The following is a 20,942-nucleotide window of genomic DNA, read 5'->3' on the forward strand; positions in this document are numbered from 1 at the left end:
GCATCAACTTCCAGCAGGACGGCGCCTCTGAATACCTTCTTCGGATTATAAAGACCATATCCGAGCAACTGTACTGTGTCCAGTAATGTGACGTCGCACTAGGGGCATTACCAAGGTCCGTCGAGTAAACATATTGTATAAGTTAATAATAAAGACTAAAAAGGCCTCTTCTTCTCTAAATAATATATTTATTATATTTTATTTACATGGTTTCGACATGTTCACATGTCATCATCAGCCAAATCTACCAAGCATCAGATCACTGAAGAAGAACATTAAAATGAAATATATGTGGGATTCCCCCTTGAAAGCGCTAACGGATAAGAAGATCGAACCGTCGAACAGTTGCCTCTGAGATCCCGAAGAGCAACAGTCGTATTTGTAAAATGTTCCGATCGTATTAATATTCTTTTATTTCAAATTATAAGTTTTAAAGTGTACCCCTAGAAATAATTAAAATAAACATTATTTTATTATGAAGTGAAAGTTTAATAAAAACACACCTAGAAATAAATTAAATAAAACGTGAACCCTATACAATATGGAGGCTCGTCCGCGATAATTTAAAATAAAAGAAAACCAGCAGTTTCGTGAGGAAAAGCGACGAGGAAAATTCTGCGAAAAAAGCAAAGTTTGGTGAAGAAAAGCGACGAAGAAAATTCTGTAAACTTTGTGAAGAAGGCGGGTCGTACGCAAGTTCGGCAAGACGAGCGAAGAAAAAACACCATCAGACGGCGCCAACGAAGATCGATAAAATAACGGCTGTAGGCATCGACCACTGACGGGAACAGTAGTATAGATTCGCCGATTCAAGAACCTCCTCCTCGAACCTGCGTTCTAGGAGGAGGTTCTTGAATCGGCAAATTTTTTGGGGGTCAGAGGAGGTTCGATGAGGAGAGGAGGTTCTTGAATCGGCGATTCTTTTGAGGGTCGGAGGAGATTCGATGAAGAGAGGAGGAGGTCAATTAACTTGAGAAGGTCATGTTATTTTGACGAAATTATTAAAAATTTATCTTTATTAAAAATGTATCTTTATTTAGGTTATGTTATTAAAAATTTATCTTTATATGTAACCTGTTTACCTAGATGAAAACAATTACTATGTTTATCCTTCGACGCTTCTCAATGAACTGTTAATGTTTTCGATATATCTCTTAATTTATTATTATACACAAAGGTATACGGTTTTGAGATATGTAGGTATACAAATAAGTGAGTCATAACTTACCTGCGAGATATTTTTTATTTTATTATGTAAAGGTGTACGGGTATTTAAGAATATGCGAGGAGGTTCTTGAATCGGCAAATTTTTTGGGAGGACAGGTTTGAGGAGGAGGTCAACTAACTTGTTAGTAGTAGATGAGTCATGATCCACCTGCGAGATATTTTTTAAGAGCTTCTTAATAAATTTGTCATGCGTTTTGTCTGACGTCTCACGATATAATGACATGTTAGAACATGTATAATAGATATATTCGGTAATGATGTGAAATATTACTCCCCCCACCAGCAACCTTATGTATTGCTATAAATACAAACGTTGGTCGAAGTTGTACCGCAGAGTGTTGTGCTTCAGAGTAAGGTTTTTGTGTATTTAGTACATATTAAAAATATCGTGTAGATTTTTGGTGCATTTAGTACAGAGGATTTTTAACGTAACGAGTAAGTAATTCAAATGTAATACAAGTAAATAATGTACTAATGTAAACAATAATATTGATGTTTAGTGGCAACCAGACCGAACCCCAAATGTCCAACTAAGAGAGCTGCTGTAAATTCATTTGAAAAGGGTGAAAATAAAAAACCTGCCCGAAACATCAAAATGGAGGGTAATTGTAATGAGACAACTGCAACAAATGTGTCGCTAGGAAGTGATAATCAAAGAAAAAAGGATGTGGTATTCGATGGAATTAATTTGTTGGCTTCCGACTTAGCGGAGTACGTATTTCCTAGCAATCAACAACATTATGTAGAAAATTGTGGAAAGTTACCTTTCACAAGTAACGTAGTATTAAATGAAGCAGTGAAAAATAATCTCCAAAAAGGTAATCAAGCGCCATTATTCTCCGAGAGTACATATTATTTAAATAAAAGTCGAACGAAATGGATATCGGTTGGCATGTCTGCCAATCTACATTTTGATCCGGTTATAAGATTAATGGGAAAAGGACAATGCATAACTTTTACCGAAGACGAATGGAAAAATGTGATTAATAGCAGACAATTGATTATGAATAGTTTTGTTGGTGATTTATCGACACCACCACATTTCGTTGTAAGCGGCGTGACCTGCAGCAGCCAATGGATAGAAAATGTACGAAAAGTGTTGAAAATGGAAAGGGGGTCAGAAATATTTTACCTGGCTTACGACTCGTTACACGAATTGTGGAAACTTAGCGATTTAGTTTCGAGTAGGGTAGAAGTATTAAAGTGTATGGAATATAAAAATTATTACGATAGCGTGATCGATGTGGTATCAACAATGCAAGGTGATATAAAATCGAATATATTGGTTGCTTCAAACGGTGCACCAAGTGAACATTTGTGCGTAACTAAAGAACTGCTCGTATACGGTATGGATAAGATATTACTGGATTTAGATTTGCACGCATTAATGAAGATGTGAAGTGAATAAAATGGAAAAAAAAGTGACGTTTTGCGAATCGAAAAATAGAGTGTACCGAATGCACACTTGGACGTTTGCTTACAGACAATCAAGGATAAGTGACTGGGAAGAAAAGATGTTGGACGGAATTAGATTTAAGACTAGGATAAGAAACGTAAATAAGTTATTAGAAAAATATTTAGATGTAGATTATAGATTAAATATATATCAAGAACGTTTTAGCATTGTAGAGTAATCGAAATGTTTTTAACTGAGTAACAATTAATTTTTAGGATATTAGTAGATTTAAGTGTAGCTGAATAATAATAATAATAATATTAATAGATTTAAGTATAAATTAAGAGCAAAATTGTTTTTGTAAAATATTTAAAAGGAATAAAAGCTTAAAGCACAACAGCAGAGCTTCATTTCTAGTTTTTAACTGTGAAGAAAAGGAAGAAGGAGTGAAATTATAAAATGAATTTGTTAGAACCTAATCGTAACAGTTATCGTTTGACAGGCAAACGAATTGGTCGAGGATTTTTATTTTTTAACAAGTTGATAGATAAACTTCCGATAGAACTTCATTTGCCAGGATATAATTTTTGTGGACCGGGTACCAAGTTGGAAAAGAGATTATCGAGAGGAGATCGAGGCGTGAATCCATTAGACGAAGCGTGTAAGAAACACGATATAGCATATACGGTCAGTTCAAATTTAAAATTTAGACACGACGCAGACAGAGCATTATATAAAGCAGCGAAAGAACGAATACGAAATAAAGAGTCTACTCTTGGAGAAAAAGTGGCATCGTCCGCAGTTGCCGCCTTAATGAAAGCAAAAGTAGCGGTCGGTATGGGCGTAGGTAGAAAAAGAAATCGTACGGGTCGACGACCTTTAAAAAAAGTCCGAACGCGTGTAAAGCGTGGTGGAGCTATATCTTTTGTAGATGCACTTCGATTCGCTCGCAACGCAATATCGAGATCAGGTGCTAAGAATTTGTTGACAAACGTTAAAGCGGCGTACGGAGCTTTGAAAAAGATAAGAAAAAGAATTTCCGAACCTAGAGGTCGAGTTATTCGAATTCCGAAAACGGGAGGATTTTTACCTTTAATTCCCCTGTTCGCAGCTTTAGGTGCCCTAGGTAGTATCGGCGGTGGTGCTGCCGCTATTGCAAGAACTATAAACAACGCGAAAACAGCTAGAGAGCAATTAGATGAAGAACGAAGACATAACAAGGCTATGGAAGCAAAGGCCGTAGGTAGCGGATTTTATATAAAACCATATAAGAAAGGTTGCGGTTTGTTTATTGAAGGAAAGGGGAATAATGTTGGCGGCACAGGTTACTTCAATAAGCCCTATAAGAAAGGTTGCGGTATAACCACTAGTTCAAAAAACTAGTTCGAATACCTCGTCGTGCGTTAACTAACGTCGAGTTGGAAAAGTTTGCGAAAGTACTAAAAATTCCACATTTTCGGGGTATATTTATGAGAGACAATCTCCCGAGTAAGATTAAAAAGAAGGAAAGAGGTATTGTTAACTTGGATAACTTGAAAGGACGAGGGACTCATTGGGTCGCCTATAAGAAAGACGACAAGGACATATACTATTTCGACAGTTACGGTGATTTAAGACCGCCATTAGAAATTGAACAATATTTGCTGTCAGACGGTAGGGGTGGTCAAGTAAAGTATAATTACTGTCGATATCAAAGAGAAATAGATCAAAATTGCGGACAGTTGTGTCTGAAGTTTCTAAGTAATAAAAGAACCTATTAGAGTCTAGAGACGTTTAGACGTTCAGAAGTAATGGAGAAAGAAGCAATACACACGACATATACATTTACGTTGACTGGAAAGTCATCTGAATTGACTTGTAATTTTAATCCTCCGATCTATTTGAACGAATTTGGTAGTTACGAGTTGGCTCTTTTGAATTTCGAAACGTTTAATAGTTTAGCAAACGTTAATAAAAACAACAACGTAATCCAATACGAAGATAAGACAGGACATTTTAAAAACAATATAATAGTACCTGTTGGAACGTACGATATTGATGATATTGCCGACTTCGTGAATGAACAGCTAGACAAAAGACACGCTAAAAGTGTCGTAATAAGGATTAAGGGGAATAATAACACACAACATTCTTTAATAAAAAGTACCCGTCGAATTAATTTTGCATGCGATAATTCTATAGGGCCGTTACTTGGCTTCAAGCCTCAAATATTACCTAGAGATACGGAAGTGGAATCCGATTTCGTAGTAAACATAAATAAAACGAACGCCTTACAAATTTATTGTAATTTAGTGACGGGATCGTATAATAACGGAGTTCCCGTGCACGTTTTATATCATTTTTTCCCAAACGTTCCGGCAGGTTTTAAAATAATCGAATCACCACAACTACCTATTTATTTACCGGTTTTAACGAACGTGATTAGTAGCTTAACAGTACGTATACTTGATCAGGACGGAAACTTGGTAGACTTCAGAGAAGAAGAAATAACAGTGAGAGTTCACCTGAGATCGATAAATTGAATTATTTAAATTTGACTAACGTTATGACAGTGTTATATCAAAACAAAAGAATGCGGTGGTCAAGAAGAGACAGAGCGAGAAAATTGTTTAATGGAGAAAACTATAAAGCGCGCGTCATCAGTCAACGTAGCGGCAGTAGAAGACGATCCATTCATCGATTATCACCAGTCAATCGAAGGTATTTAGTTCAGTTAGGATACGAAGTGTTAAAGTAATGGACATTTTAAAAGTAACGGATAAGATAAAAACAGATCACTCTATCGTAAGTTATGAATTCCATTCGCATCAACCGTTTGGATCGACCACGTTCGATAACAATGACGAAATTAGAATTTCAATTCCGGAAATAGATAATTATACATTACCGAGCGAGAGTTATCTATACGTCGAGGGTAGCGTTCGTAAGTTAGCCGCGGACGGAAGTATAACAAAAGATGCCAGCGCAACGGGGCAATTGGTTAACAATCCCGTTGCATTTATGTTTAGCGATATTCGATATCTTATTAACGGAGTACATGTTGATGGTGTGCGGAACGTCGGTATAAGCTCATGCATGAAGGGTTATTTCTCATCTACGCAGAACGAGGTGGTGAAATTAGAGAACGCCGGTTGGCACATAAAACCTTGGAAAGATGATATAGCGGGTGTTTCAAAGGCTTTAGATAAAAATGGAAATTTCGGTCTTAGCGTTCCGCTAAAAACGTTGCTAGGATTCGCAGAAGATTTCAGAAAGATCATGATGAACGTTCGACAGGAACTTGTGCTAATTCGCGGACACGATGATACGGACGTCATCTTTCAACCAGCAGCCGCTCCGAACGACGAAAAATTGAAATTGATCATTAATAAAATTATATGGAGAGTTCCTCACGTGGCGGTGGGATTACGCGAACAGTTGGCATTAACAAAACTATCAGAAAGAAACGTAGACATTCACGTTCCTTTTCGATCGTGGGAAATACACGAGTACCCTCAATTACCTCAAACTACGAAGCAATCTTGGGCCGTCAAAACTGCTCCACAATTGGAAACGCCTAGATTTATAATCATCGGATTTCAAACAAATCGAAAGGGTATATTTAAAGGAAACATGGCATTATTTGATAATATAAACTTAACGAACGTAACGGTTTTCTTGAATGGAGAACGTTTTCCGTACGATAATTTGAATGTGGATTTTGATAACAATCACTATGCGATTTTGTATGATATGTATTCAAGATTTCAGCAAGCATACTACTATCAAGAAAGCGAACCTTTGTTTTCACCGGAAGAATTTAAAACTTACGCGCCGTTAATTGGAATCGATTGCACGTATCAACAGGAAGCAATACATAAAAGCGGAGTAGAAATAAAAATCGAGTATTCAACGAAAAATCCAATTCCGGAAGGTACGACAGCTTACGCATTAATTCTGCATGACAGAGCATTTGTGTATTCGCCTCTTACGAAAATGGTTAAGCAATTAATATAGTGGTACTGTTGAAGCAACGTCATTTAGTGTATCTCTAAACATCGAAGGAAACGTTTGCATATAGTGGTATATTATGGATATTATGGTTTTTCAAAGGGATTTTATTATTTTGGACATTCAAGGTTTCACGATAAACGATGAAGAATTTATCCCAAAGGAACTGGCTTCTTACGACAGTAATCATTGTATAAGTCATTACGTGTTTCAACCTAGTCGAAGCTTTTCTTCACTATCTACCAAATTTCGCAATACGGCGAATTGGTTAATGAGTCATCATCATTGTATTGATTGGAACGACGGGTTTGTTCCTGCGTCTCGTTTCGATGAGATCGTTTATTATTTGTGTCGTTCGACAAAAGTAGCGTACGTAAAAGGACGTGAGAAAGCTACATTTTTAAGAAGAATTTTAACAATACCGGTAAAAGAATTGCCGGAAAATGAATGCAAATTGGAGGTTGGTGCGCCGATGTGTCCCTATCATAAAAAGAGACCAAGTATGTGCTCCTTATCGAATGTTTTTTATTTATTTTCATACGTATTCAGACATCTATAACTATATGTAAACGAATTGAGAAAGGCAGACGGGTAGTAGCGGTAGAGCAGTTCAAGATGGAACGTCTTTGGCGGTTAGTTACCAGATTGGGACTTTCAACTTTTATAATTAATAAAGTGTGGGATATTATGGAAAGATACGAATCTGATTTATCTTTTGCGAATATTAAAAACTACGAATTATGTTATTTACCAATCGATTATTATATCAATAAAGTAAAGCCATTAGATTTGGCGGCGGTTTGGTTTAAATTACCGTTGAAGTATAGAAACGATGAGCGATTACAAAGCAAGCTGCCCTGTTTTGAACATTATAATTTGCCTCATTGGGAAACGCATATTGATGGTCCACCATCGGCAAGAAAGGATTGTTCTTTATGTATGGTTTAGTATATAAACATTGTCAGTTATAGATTGTAAATTAATAATAATAAAAGATTGTAAAAAGTGTAAAAAGTTGTTTTAATTTAAAAGAAAAAAATAGTTAATCTAAATGAATACATGGTATGTATACATTGGGTTGGGTTGGTATGACTTGGGTTGTACATTGAAAAAGTATTAAATTGGAAGAAAAAAAGGAAGAAAGAAAGGGGAAAAAAGGAAGAAAAAAGGAAGAAAAAAAAAAAAAAAAGAAAAGAAAAAGGGAAAAGGATTGTTTATTGAAGCTCCTCCTATGCTCCTCCCATGCTCCTCCTCAGGCTCCTCCCAAAGTGGAGATGGAAGAGTGGGGATGGGAGTGGGGGAAATCTAAAATTCCCCCCCCCCCCCGGTTGCCAGGAAAGTAGAGCCAGAAAAAAAGTACCCCCACTCTAACTCCGCCCATTCCCCACTCCTCCCCCTTGTCACGCCCCACCCCACGCCCCCCTTCATTACTCTAGTATAAGAAGGCACCTCCCAGCCTTTGAAAGTCACTTAAGTGTTTGTGTTCTTCAGTTTTTTGGTAAGTACAACCTTCTTTATTATCATGTTTATATAACGTTCATTTTCTCTCCATCACTACAGCTCTTTCTACAACTTTCTCTTTTTTGGTGAGTAAAACTATATTTGTTTTGTATGTTTATATAATATTTAAAATTGATTTTTCCACTCCTAGACATCCTTGCTCATTCAGCTTTCTCTTTTTTTGCTGTGTTTTATTTGGTAAGTAACCTTTTTTACTTTGCTTATATAATATGTAAAATATTCTTGTTTTGTTTCATCATAACAGTTCTTTCTACTTTGTTTTTGTGAGTACAACTTGTTTATTTGTTTGTTATGTTAAATTGTTATTTTTATTTTTTCAATTCCTACAGGACCTTACTACTGATCACTTCCATTTTGTGTTTGATCAGTTCGATCAGTTTTGATAACTTCGTTATCTCGGCGACTTTTTTCTGGTAAGCCTTATAGCCTTCTTTTCCTTTGCATATATTGTTGCTAATCTGTTTTTTTTTTCATTCCTATAGCTCCTTCTATTTTAAATCTTAATTTTTGTTGGTAAGCATAACTTTATTATTCGAACGTTTGTATCATAATATCTACAATAATTTTTTATCATTCACATCCTATCATTCAGCACCCACTGCAATTAGATTTTAACGTTCTTTTCATCAAGCGATGTAAGTATACATGATTTTTTATTAAAATAAAATAAATTAATGTATGAATCTTTTTTTTATCAAGATGTCTCAAGACGGTTTTAGTCAAATTGATTTAACTGCTCCCGGTTTCGCCAGCAGCCAGGAGTCATTCCTGTTAAACAGTTTTGACATAAACCTGTTGAACATATCGACTGTTGAGAAGGCGCTGGATCCAAACGTGCAACCTAATGAGCAGCCGATGGATCCTAACGTAGAATCTAATGCGCAGCAAGATCCGTCGCTTCTGAACGTCGCAGGTTCCGCGAATGTCGACGATAAAAATGTGAAACGCCTTTCACTTCGTCGGAATTCGGGGAACCGTGAACATTGGAAGAAGGCTGCAGGTGTGTGGGTACCGTCAGAAAAGTATAGAGAGGAAAGAAGGGAGGCACGTGCTCGTTCGCGACGTAGCCAACGCAAGTATGTGTCAGTTGAACAAGCGACCCCGTCGAAGGTTGAAATGACACAGTCGAAAGTGGTTACCGAGAACGAGTCCGATAAATCCGACGACTCTCTTGCTTTAATGGCGGTATCACAACACTGTAGTAACCGGAAGTATCTTAAAGCTACTAAGGCTTCTTTTTCTTCTTCTAAAGCTTCATTGGCTCCCGTTACTAACTCAAATATCCCTAACACCGAAATTCCTTCGTTAAGCCCGAAAGTACACATCTTAAGGGTTGACAATATTCCTGCTAATATTCCTGCTACTTCAGATATTTCCGATGTGTCTGCCAGCCTTTTTTCAAACGCAATGTGTACAGCAGTAGAAACAACCAAAGGGGAGATTTTGGCCGAAATTAATAATTTGTATCAAAATTTTTATAAAGACCTTCATGCAAAGGTTCTTCAATTGCAGACCTCTTTGAGAGAACTTTCACAGTTTAGAGAAGGGCTGGCATCGAGCTGTAACAACCCTTTAACAGTATCGCTCGACATCACCATAGCATCATTAACCTGTGAAATTAAAAAGGCTGAATGTATTTTATCTAGTTTCACTACTAATAGCGTAAACTTCCCTTCCTAGCTTAAAGATGACTAATAATATGGATAATATGAGAGTTAATCATATGCTAAGACTATGTGAAGTGGAGCAGAAAGTTGCCTCGTTGGAGGTAAAATTAGATGCTATATTTAAGTTGGTACGTTATACTTATAATACTTTTTTCCATGTCATTAATTTTATCTTCTCAGCTGCAGAGTGTGTCAGAATCGGCTGTGGTGAGGGGTGAAGTGCATGTGCAAAACATGCACATTAACCGTTGCACATGTGTAAGTTCACCGACTCCGGCACCGACTCCGGCAACGACTCCGGCAACTACTCCGGCACCAGCAGCACCACCACCTCCTTACCAAAGATATCAAGAAGAGGAGGAGGAGGAGTGGTAACTACTCCTTCTCTTCTTTTATTTATTAAGTTAATATTAAGTTAATTATTAAGTTAATTATTAAGTTAATTATTAAGTTAATTATTAAGTTAATTATTATTTTATACTTCCAATATACTCAATATATCTATATAAAGTTACTTTTGCTATATTTTCATTCAGTCTTATCCTGTTAATGTTATAATTCATTTAGTACGAGAATCATGATCGACGAGAAATTAAAATGTCTACCGCAACTTCTAACACTGCCTATAGTAAATTTTAGTAATGGTTCGGTCGAAGAACACTTTACAAGACACAGCAATTTATTTGGTGGAAAATGTAAGCGAGGTTTAATTGTAGGACCCTCTGGTGTCGGAAAAACAAATGCTATGTTATCGCTTTTACTTGCACGTAATGGCCTCCGCTTCCTAAACTTATACTTATGCTCCAATTCGTTATACCAAAATAAGTACGATTTTTTAAGACGTTTAATTGAACCTATAAAAGATTGCGGTTACTATGAATTTTCTAATATAGACGAGTTCATTCGACCGGAAGATGCGAAAGAATATTCGGTAGTCGTATTTGACGATGTTTCCTGTACAGGTCAAAATGTCATTAAGGAATTTTTTTCGTATGGTCGACATAAAAACATTGATTGTTTTCTAATTTGTCAAAGTTATAGTGCAATTCCAAAACAATTAGTTCGCGATAATTGTAACTTTTTGGTGTTATTTAAACAAGACTTAACAAATTTAAAACACGTATTTGAAGATCACATAATGAGCGATATGGAGTTTCATCGGCTAAAGGAAATTAGCGATGCTTGTTGGGAGAATAGACACGGCATCCTAGTTATTGATTTAGATTGTAGTGTATCTAAGGGACGTTACCGTAAGGGTTTTGATAAATTCATTGAAGTTTAAAACTAACGACTTCAGCTGTACAGTTCGTAGTAACTTCACATACATCATACAATGAACAAGACGATAGCTGCAGAACTTATCGCGGCACGAGAAGTCGTGAGAGACAAAATTCGTTCTTTAAAAGAAGACTTAGAGGAGTCAAGGATTCGGTCGGAAACCGCATATGCACCCATCGCAAGACCCTTACAGGATATTGTCGCAAAACTTGACACTGCGCCTTTACTATCCATTCCAAAACGAAGTTTATCTCCAAAAGAAGAAAAATTGATATCTAAGATACAACGCTACTCGCCGGATATTTCTGACGTACCAGCTAAAACCGAGACCGAATATTTTATTCGAAAACCGAAAGTTCCATTAAAAGAACAACGACGAAAATTTGCTACATCGACTCCTGAAAAAAGGTTGGTATCTTCTCCCACGTCTTCTCCTCTTGGTCCATTAGCTCATGCAGAAGAAGAAGTATATGAAGTTCCGCCGGGCGAAGAAGAAGAACTCCTCGATTCTAGCGAGGATACCGGAGCTCTTATTTCGGACGCACATAATCGAATAGAACGACTTAAAGATGAAATAGAAGAAAGATTGGAGTCTCCAGAGGTACAAGCCGCTTTGAGTCAGTTTCATCCTTTGCCCAGAACGTATATTGTTGGTTTAACAACTGATTTAAAAGATGATTATGATCGTTTATACGGTGTTCGCGAAACTCCCGAAGGTTTCTACATTGGAGTCAGTCCTGTTCACTTTGAGGATCAGGATATTCACGTTGGAAACTTCAAATATACGGGAACCGTTGGTTTATATGATTTACTATTTAAAAACGAACCGGGCAAATTTACAATTCAGGACATGCGCAACTACAAAGATATCTTACTACGTTCAAATGCTCCGTACATTAATTACATTCCAGAGGCAGGTATGACTACTGAGGACGACAGTGGGAAATTTCAGAATATTATCAAGCCTATCGTTGAAGGTAACAAACCCAAGGTGCATTGGGCTAAATACTGGCCGAATCCGAAGAAAAAAGTCGGTGGTGCATTACAAAAACAAGTCGTTCCTGGGGCTCTTATCGAATACGAGTATTGGGACGATCCCAACGAACTTGTCGACAGACTGCGTTTGTTGATGGCCTCGCAAACTGCAGGTCATTCTGCACATGTCAATGAAATATCATCAATAATATCGGAGCTAACAGAGGCCGAGATTATACGTTAAAATATTATCATAAATATACGACTCTCACATTTTTTGTTTTAAAACACCGACGTTTGTGAACTAGAGCAGATGAGTTTAAGCAAGTTCGGAAAACATTCGTCTAGTATGACGATCGATAAGTTTGGTAAACACGTACACGGACACAACATTGCTGCTCATTTTAATAAACGTGAAAACTTACAACGATATTTCAAACAACCAACAATACTTACGTTTAGCGGAGATGGAACTACGGATACAACGGATAATTATTACATTATTCAAAATTTAGGTTACGTAAGTAAATATATAAACTTTTTATATATTGGTGAAATAGTGAAATACCGATTTGAAGGAGACGTTGAAATGATTATTAACGGGAGTATCTTCGATCCAAATAAAAAGTTAAATGTTCTCTTCTTTGGAGATAAAATAGTTTGCAAACCCACAACGAAGACCACTTTACTCAAGAAACCATTTATGGTAGAACTGCTCATTGAAATATCCAGAAAATGAGCGATATTAAAAGGTCCGTCGTAAACGAGTTGCACGCGTCCGCGAGGAAAAAGTATAAACGCAGACGTGTTATTATAAAAGGTTTAACGGACTTATTTCAAGCTGATTTAGTGGAGATGATACCTTATTCAAAAGCAAATGGTAATTTTAAATATATTCTAACAGTTATTAATGCTTTCTCAAAGTATGGATGGGCTGTACCACTAAAAAACAAAACTGGCAAAGAAGTTACGCGAGCTATGGAAACAATTCTATCGGAAAAGCGGAAAAACATACCGAAGAATCTGCAAACGGATAACGGAAAAGAATTTTACAATGAGGATTTTAAAAAGCTCATGTCACGATATCACATCAATCACTACAGTTCATTTTCCAATTTAAAGAGTTCTATTGTTGAACGGTTTAATAGAACAATAAAAGAAAAAATGTGGAAAGAATTTAGTATGCAAGGTAACTATCGTTGGTTGGAATTGCTTCCCAAATTAATTCTGGATTATAACAACCAAGTTCACAGGACGATAGGAATGAAACCTAGCGAGGTAAATAACAGAAACGCATCGACACTGTTAAAAACTGTATATAATTACATAAAAATTGCCGATCCTTATACCAAAAAATTTAATGTCGGTGATCACGTCAGAGTGAGCAAGCATCGACACGCCTTCACCAAAAACTATACTCCCAATTGGTCTAACGAAGTGTTTACAATACATTCTGTTCGTAATACTTTCCCAACAACATATCTGCTCAAAGATGCATCCAATGAAAAAATTATGGGTGGTTTTTATCGAGAGGAATTACAAAAAGTTAAATATCCTGACGTCTACTTGGTGGAAAAAGTGCTACGGCGAAAAGGAAATCAAGTGTTTGTGAAATGGTTAGGATTAGGTCCGTCTCATAATTCTTGGATCTCAAAAACTAACGTTCTTTAAAACGTATAAAGACCTATATTTAAAAGTTTACAAGACTTTATTAACAATCGAACATTACAAATACATTATTATTCTTTACAATTTTTTTAAATTAAATTCATTTATTCGCATTCAATCTTTTTATCAACCAATGACCCCACGCCAAAGTATTACATCCGTTCGGCAATATGTATCGTTTATCATCGCACGATGAAAGAGCAATTTTATTCTTTAATTCGGTATACATAGTATGAAATTCTGACTTAAAAATGTACATTTTTTTATGAACCGATCCGCCACATTCAACCACACGTTTATAATCGGTCACGCTTAAATGTTTATCTATAACATATTTCTTTACTCCTTTAGCCTTTTTTACATTATCATTCAACAAGGTGATGCAGTACGCCTTAGCTCCTGTTCCAACAAATGACGTTATGCACCTGTTTGGATATTCATCTTTCATTCTTCCCAACACAGATCGACCGCGAGGTATATTGTGTATATTCTCTAACGGATAATTGGACGTGTCAAAAAATTCAATATTTTCTTTTATATCCTCATATACATTGGGAGTAGTAATTTCTAGGATTAGGGAATCAGTATCGGTGTATAAAAGTGTTATGTTATTTCCATATTTAACTTTTAAGTAATCATAGAAGAAGCTGTACATTACGGTTTTCGAAAGCTCTAATATACTGAAACCTACATACAGCGGTTTGCAATAACGAACTTCCGCGACGTTCAATTGAACGGCTATCAAATTATCGCAAAATATTTTCGAAGATTTAAAATTTGGTTTAGCTATTAGGGCTTCCACGCCCGGTTTCTTATGACGACATTCCCAGTGGGTAACTAGTCTTATATCCACTCGCTTTTCCACATTTTCCATTGTCTTACCGTATACGATGTTATTCATTGCTTTGTAATGATTTTTTTCAAATTCATTCTTAGCTTTCGCACGTTTATCGGAATTGAAATCGATGTAGCTCCGCATCCAGTTGGATTGTTTAAATTCTAATACTCTGTAAATCTTCGTTAGTTTCAATCCGAACTTGATACACTGCTTTAGATTCACGTAATGAATGATGTATTTTGTTTTATTTTCCAAATTTGCTATTAACTTTGCATTTTTTGAACCTGGGGGTACAATCCGTTCTGGACAAAATGGCAAATCGTTGTGTTCATCATGTATTGCTTCCGGATACTCTAAATCTACCTCGAACACGTAACCCTTTTCGGAATCGTCTTCCGTATTGTAAATATCTAACTTTTGAATCTCTTCATCTGATAGCCATCGAAATCCCCCCGTCGGTAATTTTCGTCTCATTGCGTGTCCATACAAATTCGTAGCGTCGAGATACAAAATATAAGATGGGTCTTTGGTTTCATCAAATTCCATCATTAATTTATTGTTAGCCTTCGCACTGCGTTTAGTGCACATACTTAATCCACCGCGAATACCATTTTTAAAGAAGTGTAACATGTCTATGTCCGTTAATAATTCTAATTTTACCCCTGTCATTCGTAATAATGCATCCCAACCGAAGCCCGGCGCTGTGAAGTAATGACATGGATCTAAAGAGTAATACTTCATCGAGATGGTTCGGAAATTCTCAAATACGTCCGCCAAAAGTAAAACGTCAGACGTTAAATAAATGTCGCTATATTCGCCTAAAGTGCGACAGTTAAATAAGTTCCACACCGTTTGTGCACGACAATAATTTTCTTCGGTTATACTATCGTCGCATAAAGTATTGTAAAAACTACTTCGATCTGGCAGAGCGGTAAGATTCAGCTTTTCGAATGAATCCACAAAGGAATACGGAAAAACTCCTTTCTGACGTATAAGTCGAAACTGTTCTTCGTTCCTAAAATATTTTCTGATTTGAACGCATTGGTTGTCTTCCAAAAATGAACCCAACTTCTCTAGCGATAAAGCCATAAACCTAAATGAATCCACAAATCTCAATTTCATATGAACCCGCCTTAGCTTTCCCTTGCTGTCAATGTTTTCTCCTACGATAATTTTTTTCGAAAATGATATATACTTTTCTTTATTCTGTGCTATAACGTCCACGTCTTCTTCTTTTAATGCCATATCTTTCACAAACATATGACAATCGTAGTTCGAAAGATTGTGAAAGAATATCGGTATGAACTTTGGTAATTGATAATTGATGTTACATACAGCATGTGCGGGTCCTCTATACAACCCAGTTAGGTGATCATGATCGCACACTTTATTACCTTCTTTTATTTTGTGCGAACAAATGTGACAGATATCCTGCATCTCGTGTATTAATCTATCAATAGGTGGTAATGGGAGCATTTCTTTTGGTTGGCTTAAATAATTTTTGTATATATTCAGAACGTCATGTTCCAACTTGCTCATGAAAATTTGAGCAGCATTACATCCGCGATATATTTCAAACTTCGACAATGATTCGTCATATGAACATTTTATATAATATGCAAATGCATAAGGTTCGTGTTTGAAACATTTGACGGAGTATGAATTATCATCGTTAAGTTCTGTTGCTTCCGCATCGGCGATCGGTTTCTGTAATGCTTCAAAATCTGCATACACCACGAACGGTATTTTTAATTGTCGTTCAAAATTTTCGAACTGTAGTATATTTTCCTTTTCTTCATTTCCATATTTATTTATTTTCAAATTTGTTGTTGGTAAAATTGCCCTTACCTTGCTGCAATCGTCACTTTGATGACGGATAAGTTTATTTTCTGACGTAAAGAATACCAAGCATCCGTCGCAAATATACTTTTCATGACCATTCTGCGATGCTTGCGATGATAGTAATCGAGACAGATTTTTTATCCAACAATAGTGACTATTCCCGGAATCATTTGTAACCAATAATAAATTTATATGTCTTTCTTCTTTTTGTCGACATATATACATTGTAATTATGTCATAATTCATAACACCGTCTTTAAAATACTCATTTATTCCATATACATTAATAGATAGTTTGTTCTGCTTTTCAAATACAGGTATATCTCGTAATTTAACTGGAAAAACAATATTTGAATAGTCTAAGCCGCAGTCTAGGTAATTCGGATACGAAGATGTCCTCTGTGGTAAACCGTTCGGTTCATGTAGTGCGGATGTTACAGCCCATGCAAAACATGCATCATCCGCGTTTTGTATATTTATCACAGCACGCTTTGCTTTTATTTGCGATGGTAGATCGATGTAATTAGATGCTCTGATAGGATTATATTTGTTTAAATTTAACTCCATATAGAGAATTTGCATTAAAGTCCATCCTAAATAAAATATTGAAACATTTATTTTTTAATATATAGGTATATTATGTCACATTACGCTTACCTGAATCTCGTTCCTGGAATTCTGACATTTTTGATGAAATTTCATCAATAAATTCCTTATATATTTTATACAGATCCGACGCTAATGATACTACCTTATTTTTCGTATTGAATGATTTTATTTCACAGTCTTCCTTTGATTGTAAAAAATACAAACCAAAACATTCCATATTTAATTTTACATTTCGGTGAATATCGATTGCGCTTTGTATTAGATTTAGTATTTTTTCTCGAATTCTATGAGAAAATTCATCCAAATCCACAAAAAAACCTTCTTCACTTATTCGATAACTGACAATTTTGTCACCGAATGCTCCAGCTATTCTCTCCACTCCGTCATCGATTATAACAAAAGCGTTACGCTTGTGTGCGTTGCTTCGTAAATGTGCAGAGTAACATTGTCTATTTACATAATCATCGCAAGCCTCACATTTTACTGCTTTTGGAATTTGCGGTGCGTCAAGCTTGATTCTCTTGCCAATACAAGATAATCGTTGATGTCTTTTTAAATTGTCAACTCGAGTAAAACTTTTTCCACAATCCTCACACACGACCATTTTACAATTTAATGTTGTACACTTCTACTTGTTATGAAAGAACTACGTCAATACCACATTTCGCAGGCGTTTATAAACCCTCACCGCTCCTGAAACTTATTGGGGAGGAGGAGGATGCATCGAGTGCGTTTGTATACATGTATATTTATAACTCCGTATACCTCTGCATAATAAATTAAAAAAATATCTCGCAGGTAGATCATGACTCACTTACTAGTATTAAGTTAATTGACCTCCTCCTCGAACGTATCCCCCCAAAAAATTTGCCGATTCAAGAACCTCCTCGCATATTTTAAAGCTCCGTATACCTTTACTCAATAAATTTTAAAAAATATCCCGCAGGTAGATCATGACTCACTTATTTGTATACCTACATGTCCCAAAACCGTATACCTTTGTGTACAATAAGTTAAGAGATATATCGAAAACATTACCAGTTCATTGAGAAGCGTCGAAGGATAAACATAGTAATTGTTTTCATCTAGGTAAACAGGTTACATATAAAGATAAATTTTTAATAACATAACCTAAATAAAGATACATTTTTAATAAAGATAAATTTTTAATAATTTCGTCAAAATAACATAACCTTCTCAAGTTAATTGACCTCCTCCTCTCTTCATCGAATCTCCTCCGACCCTCAAAAGAATCGCCGATTCAAGAACCTCCTCTCCTCATCGAACCTCCTCTGACCCCCAAAAAATTTGCCGATTCAAGAACCTCCTCCTAGAACGCAGGTTCGAGGAGGAGGTTCTTGAATCGGCGAATCTATACTACTCCCAATTGTCCACCCATTACAACAGTTCTGTTCAATTCATGTCTTTTTACGGTTTATTAAATTTCTACGTTTACGCCATGACCTATGTTTATTCTCCAAATACTAAAACCATTCAAGGTAAACATTAAAAATCTCATTTTGTAATCGATTGATTTAAAAAAAATCGTTTTAGAATCAATTATAACTAAAGATAACCCAACCTTTTCGATGATTAATGATTCCGACGAAGATGTTATTTATGGTTCCGAAGATGAAAGTAGAAGGCCGTTGAATAGGGCAAGAAATGACGATGACAGTGATTGAATTAAAATAAGAAATGGTGCCAAGAAGGGGGCTTTTTGGTGAAGTTCTTTTTCTACTTTCGCTATTTTAGATAATATGTAGTGTTTTAAGTAAGTCGAAATGAACTGTAAACAATTATCATAATAAATAAGTGTTATTGTAATTTAAATTGGCGAAATAAACAAACGTAATTGTTTTTATGCTTTTTTTTAATGGAAGACTACAACAATCAATAGAAGATAATTAACTGTAATAATGGAAAATTTGCTCTTTTAATGCCTAACTGACTTAGAAGTTGGAAGTAAAAGACTCTAAACAAGAAAATTTGTCCCACATAAAATGCAACATGTCTGAATGTTTCTAGTTCTAATGTTAGTTCTAGTGACAGTGGTAGGTAGCGCTAGTTAACATGAGATATCACTATGTTGCATATTTTTATTGAAATAAAACTAGAACTCACAGTAGACCTAGAACTAGAATCATCCGGGTTTAGCCGTCTTGAGAGACATGCGGCTAAATCCGAATGTTTCTAGTTCTAGGTCTAGTGTTAGCTTTAGTATTGTACTAGCACTATCACTAGAACTAACACAAGACCTAGAACTAGAATCATTCGGGTTTAGCCGTCTTGAGAGACGTGCGGCTAAACCCAAATGTTTCTAGTTCTAAGTCTAGTGTTAGTTCTAGCATTACACTATCACTGGAACTAACACAAGACATAGAACTAGAATCATTCGGGTTTAGCCGTCTTGAGAGACGTGCGGCTAAACCCGAATGTTTCTAGTTCTAAGTCTAGTGTTAGTTCTAGCATTTCACTATCACTAGAACTAACACAAGACCTAGAACTAGAATCATTCGGGATTAGTCGTCTTGAGAGACATGCGGCTAAATCCGAATGTTTCTAGTTCTCGGTCTAGTGTTAGTTCTAGTATTGCACTAGCACTATTACTAGAATTAACACAAGACCAAGAATCATTCGGCTTTAGCCGTCTTGAGAGACGTGCGTCTAAAACCCGAATGTTTCTAGTCCTCGGTCTAGTGTTAGTTCTAGCATTCCACTATCACTAGAACTCACACACAAGACCTAGAACTAAAATCATTAGGGTTTAGCCGTCTTGAGAAACGTGCGGCTAAATCCGAATGTTTCTAGTTTTCGATCTAGTTTTAGTTCTAGTATTGCACTATCACTATCACTAGAACTAACACAAGACCTGGAGCTAGAATCGTTCGGGTTTAGCAGTCTTGAGAAACGTGCGACTAAACCCGAATGTTTCTAGTTCTAAGTTTAATGTTAGTTCTAGCATTCCACTATCACTAAAACTAACAAAAGACCTAGAACTAGAATCATTCGGGTTTAGCCGTCTTGACAGACGTGCGACTAAATCCGAATGTTTCTAGTTCTCGGTCTAGTGTTAGTTCTAGTATTGCACTAGCACTATCGCTAGAACTAGCACAAGACCTAGAACTAGAATCGTTCGGGTTTAGCCGTCTTGAGAGACGTGCGATTAAACCAGAATGTTGCTAGTTCTCGGTCTAGTGTTAGTTTTAGTTTTACACTAGTACTGTCACTAGAACTCACACACAAGACCTAGAACTAAAATCATTCGGGTTTAGCTGTCTTGAGAGACGTGCGGCTAAACCCGATACTTTCTAGTTCTAGGTCTAATGTTAGTTCTAGTTTTACACTATCATTAGAACTAATACAAGACCTAGAACTAGAATCATTCGGGTTTAGCCGTCTTGAGAGACGTGCGGCTAAATCCGAATGTTTTTAGTTCTGGGTGAAGTGTTAGTTCTAGTATTGCACTAGCACTATCACTAGAACTAACACAAGATCTGGAACTAGAATTATTCGGGTTTAGCCGTCTTGAGAGACGTGCGACTAAACCCGAATGTTTCTAGTTCTAAGTCTAGTGTTAGTTCTAGCATTCCACTATCACTAAAACTAACACAAGACCTATAACTAGAATCATTCGGGCATAGCCGTCTTAAGAGACGAGCGGCTAAATCCGAATGTTCCTAGTTCTCGGTCTAGTGTTAGTTCTAGTATTGCACTAGCACTATCACTAGAACTAACACAAGATCTGGAACTAGAATTATTCGGGTTTAGCCGTCTTGAGAGACGTGCGACTAAACCCGAATGTTTCTAGTTCTAAGTCTAGTGTTAGTTCTAGCATTCCACTATCACTAAAACTAACACAAGACCTATAACTAGAATCATTCGGGCATAGCCGTCTTAAGAGACGAGCGGCTAAATCCGAATGTTCCTA

The 20,942-nt window shown here is 36.3% G+C and overlaps 3 protein-coding genes and 1 long non-coding RNA gene across 6 annotated transcripts; 3 read left to right on the forward strand and 1 right to left on the reverse strand.

Annotated features, from left to right (window-relative positions):
• The first annotated feature begins 1,557 nt into the window (after positions 1-1,557).
• LOC139429651 (uncharacterized) lies at positions 1,558-2,713 on the forward strand. Its single transcript, XM_071195605.1, has 2 exons — positions 1,558-1,662; positions 1,728-2,713. Coding segments are annotated over exons 1-2 (900 nt in total). The 5' UTR covers positions 1,558-1,661; the 3' UTR covers positions 2,627-2,713.
• A 5,639-nt stretch (positions 2,714-8,352) lies between these two features.
• On the forward strand, positions 8,353-10,192 carry LOC139429652 (uncharacterized). 3 transcript variants are annotated; one of them, XR_011640207.1, is made up of 5 exons: positions 8,353-8,547; positions 8,617-8,647; positions 8,727-8,769; positions 8,834-9,929; positions 9,982-10,184. XR_011640207.1 is itself a non-coding variant. In XM_071195606.1 (3 exons), the coding sequence occupies exon 3, from the start codon at positions 8,834-8,836 to the stop codon at positions 9,812-9,814; it is 981 nt and encodes a 326-aa protein (XP_071051707.1). In that variant the 5' UTR covers positions 8,353-8,547; positions 8,617-8,769; the 3' UTR covers positions 9,815-10,192. The 3 variants fall into 3 exon arrangements, 1 of the variants encoding a protein (XP_071051707.1); XR_011640206.1 differs by having other exon boundaries at positions 8,617-8,769; XM_071195606.1 differs by having other exon boundaries at positions 8,617-8,769; positions 8,834-10,192.
• Positions 10,193-13,822: 3,630 nt separating this feature from the next.
• On the reverse strand, positions 13,823-17,615 carry LOC139429683 (uncharacterized). Its single transcript, XM_071195616.1, has 2 exons — positions 17,060-17,615; positions 13,823-16,995 (listed from the first exon to the last, which is right to left on the reverse strand). Exons 1-2 carry the CDS (start codon positions 17,613-17,615, stop codon positions 13,823-13,825), a joined length of 3,729 nt encoding a protein of 1,242 aa, XP_071051717.1.
• A 789-nt stretch (positions 17,616-18,404) lies between these two features.
• Positions 18,405-18,871, forward strand: LOC139429678 (uncharacterized). The gene is made up of 2 exons (XR_011640239.1): positions 18,405-18,510; positions 18,566-18,871. It is a non-coding gene; the product is annotated as an uncharacterized lncRNA (long non-coding RNA).
• The last annotated feature ends 2,071 nt before the right edge of the window (positions 18,872-20,942 follow it).

Source organism: Onthophagus taurus, chromosome 4 (assembly GCF_036711975.1).
Source record: "Onthophagus taurus isolate NC chromosome 4, IU_Otau_3.0, whole genome shotgun sequence".
Lineage (NCBI taxonomy): Eukaryota > Metazoa > Arthropoda > Insecta > Coleoptera > Scarabaeidae > Onthophagus > Onthophagus taurus.

Excerpts from the sequence above, each read along its gene's own strand:
- LOC139429683 (XM_071195616.1), bottom strand. The coding sequence starts at position 17,615 with ATGGTCGTGTGTGAGGATTGTGGAAAAAGTTTTACTCGAGTTGACAAT. Across the intron at positions 16,996-17,059 it reads ATTCCAGGAACGAGATTCAG|GATGGACTTTAATGCAAATT; the intron begins GTAAGCGTAATG and ends TATTTTATTTAG.
- LOC139429652 (XM_071195606.1), top strand. The coding sequence starts at position 8,834 with ATGTCTCAAGACGGTTTTAGTCAAATTGATTTAACTGCTCCCGGTTTC.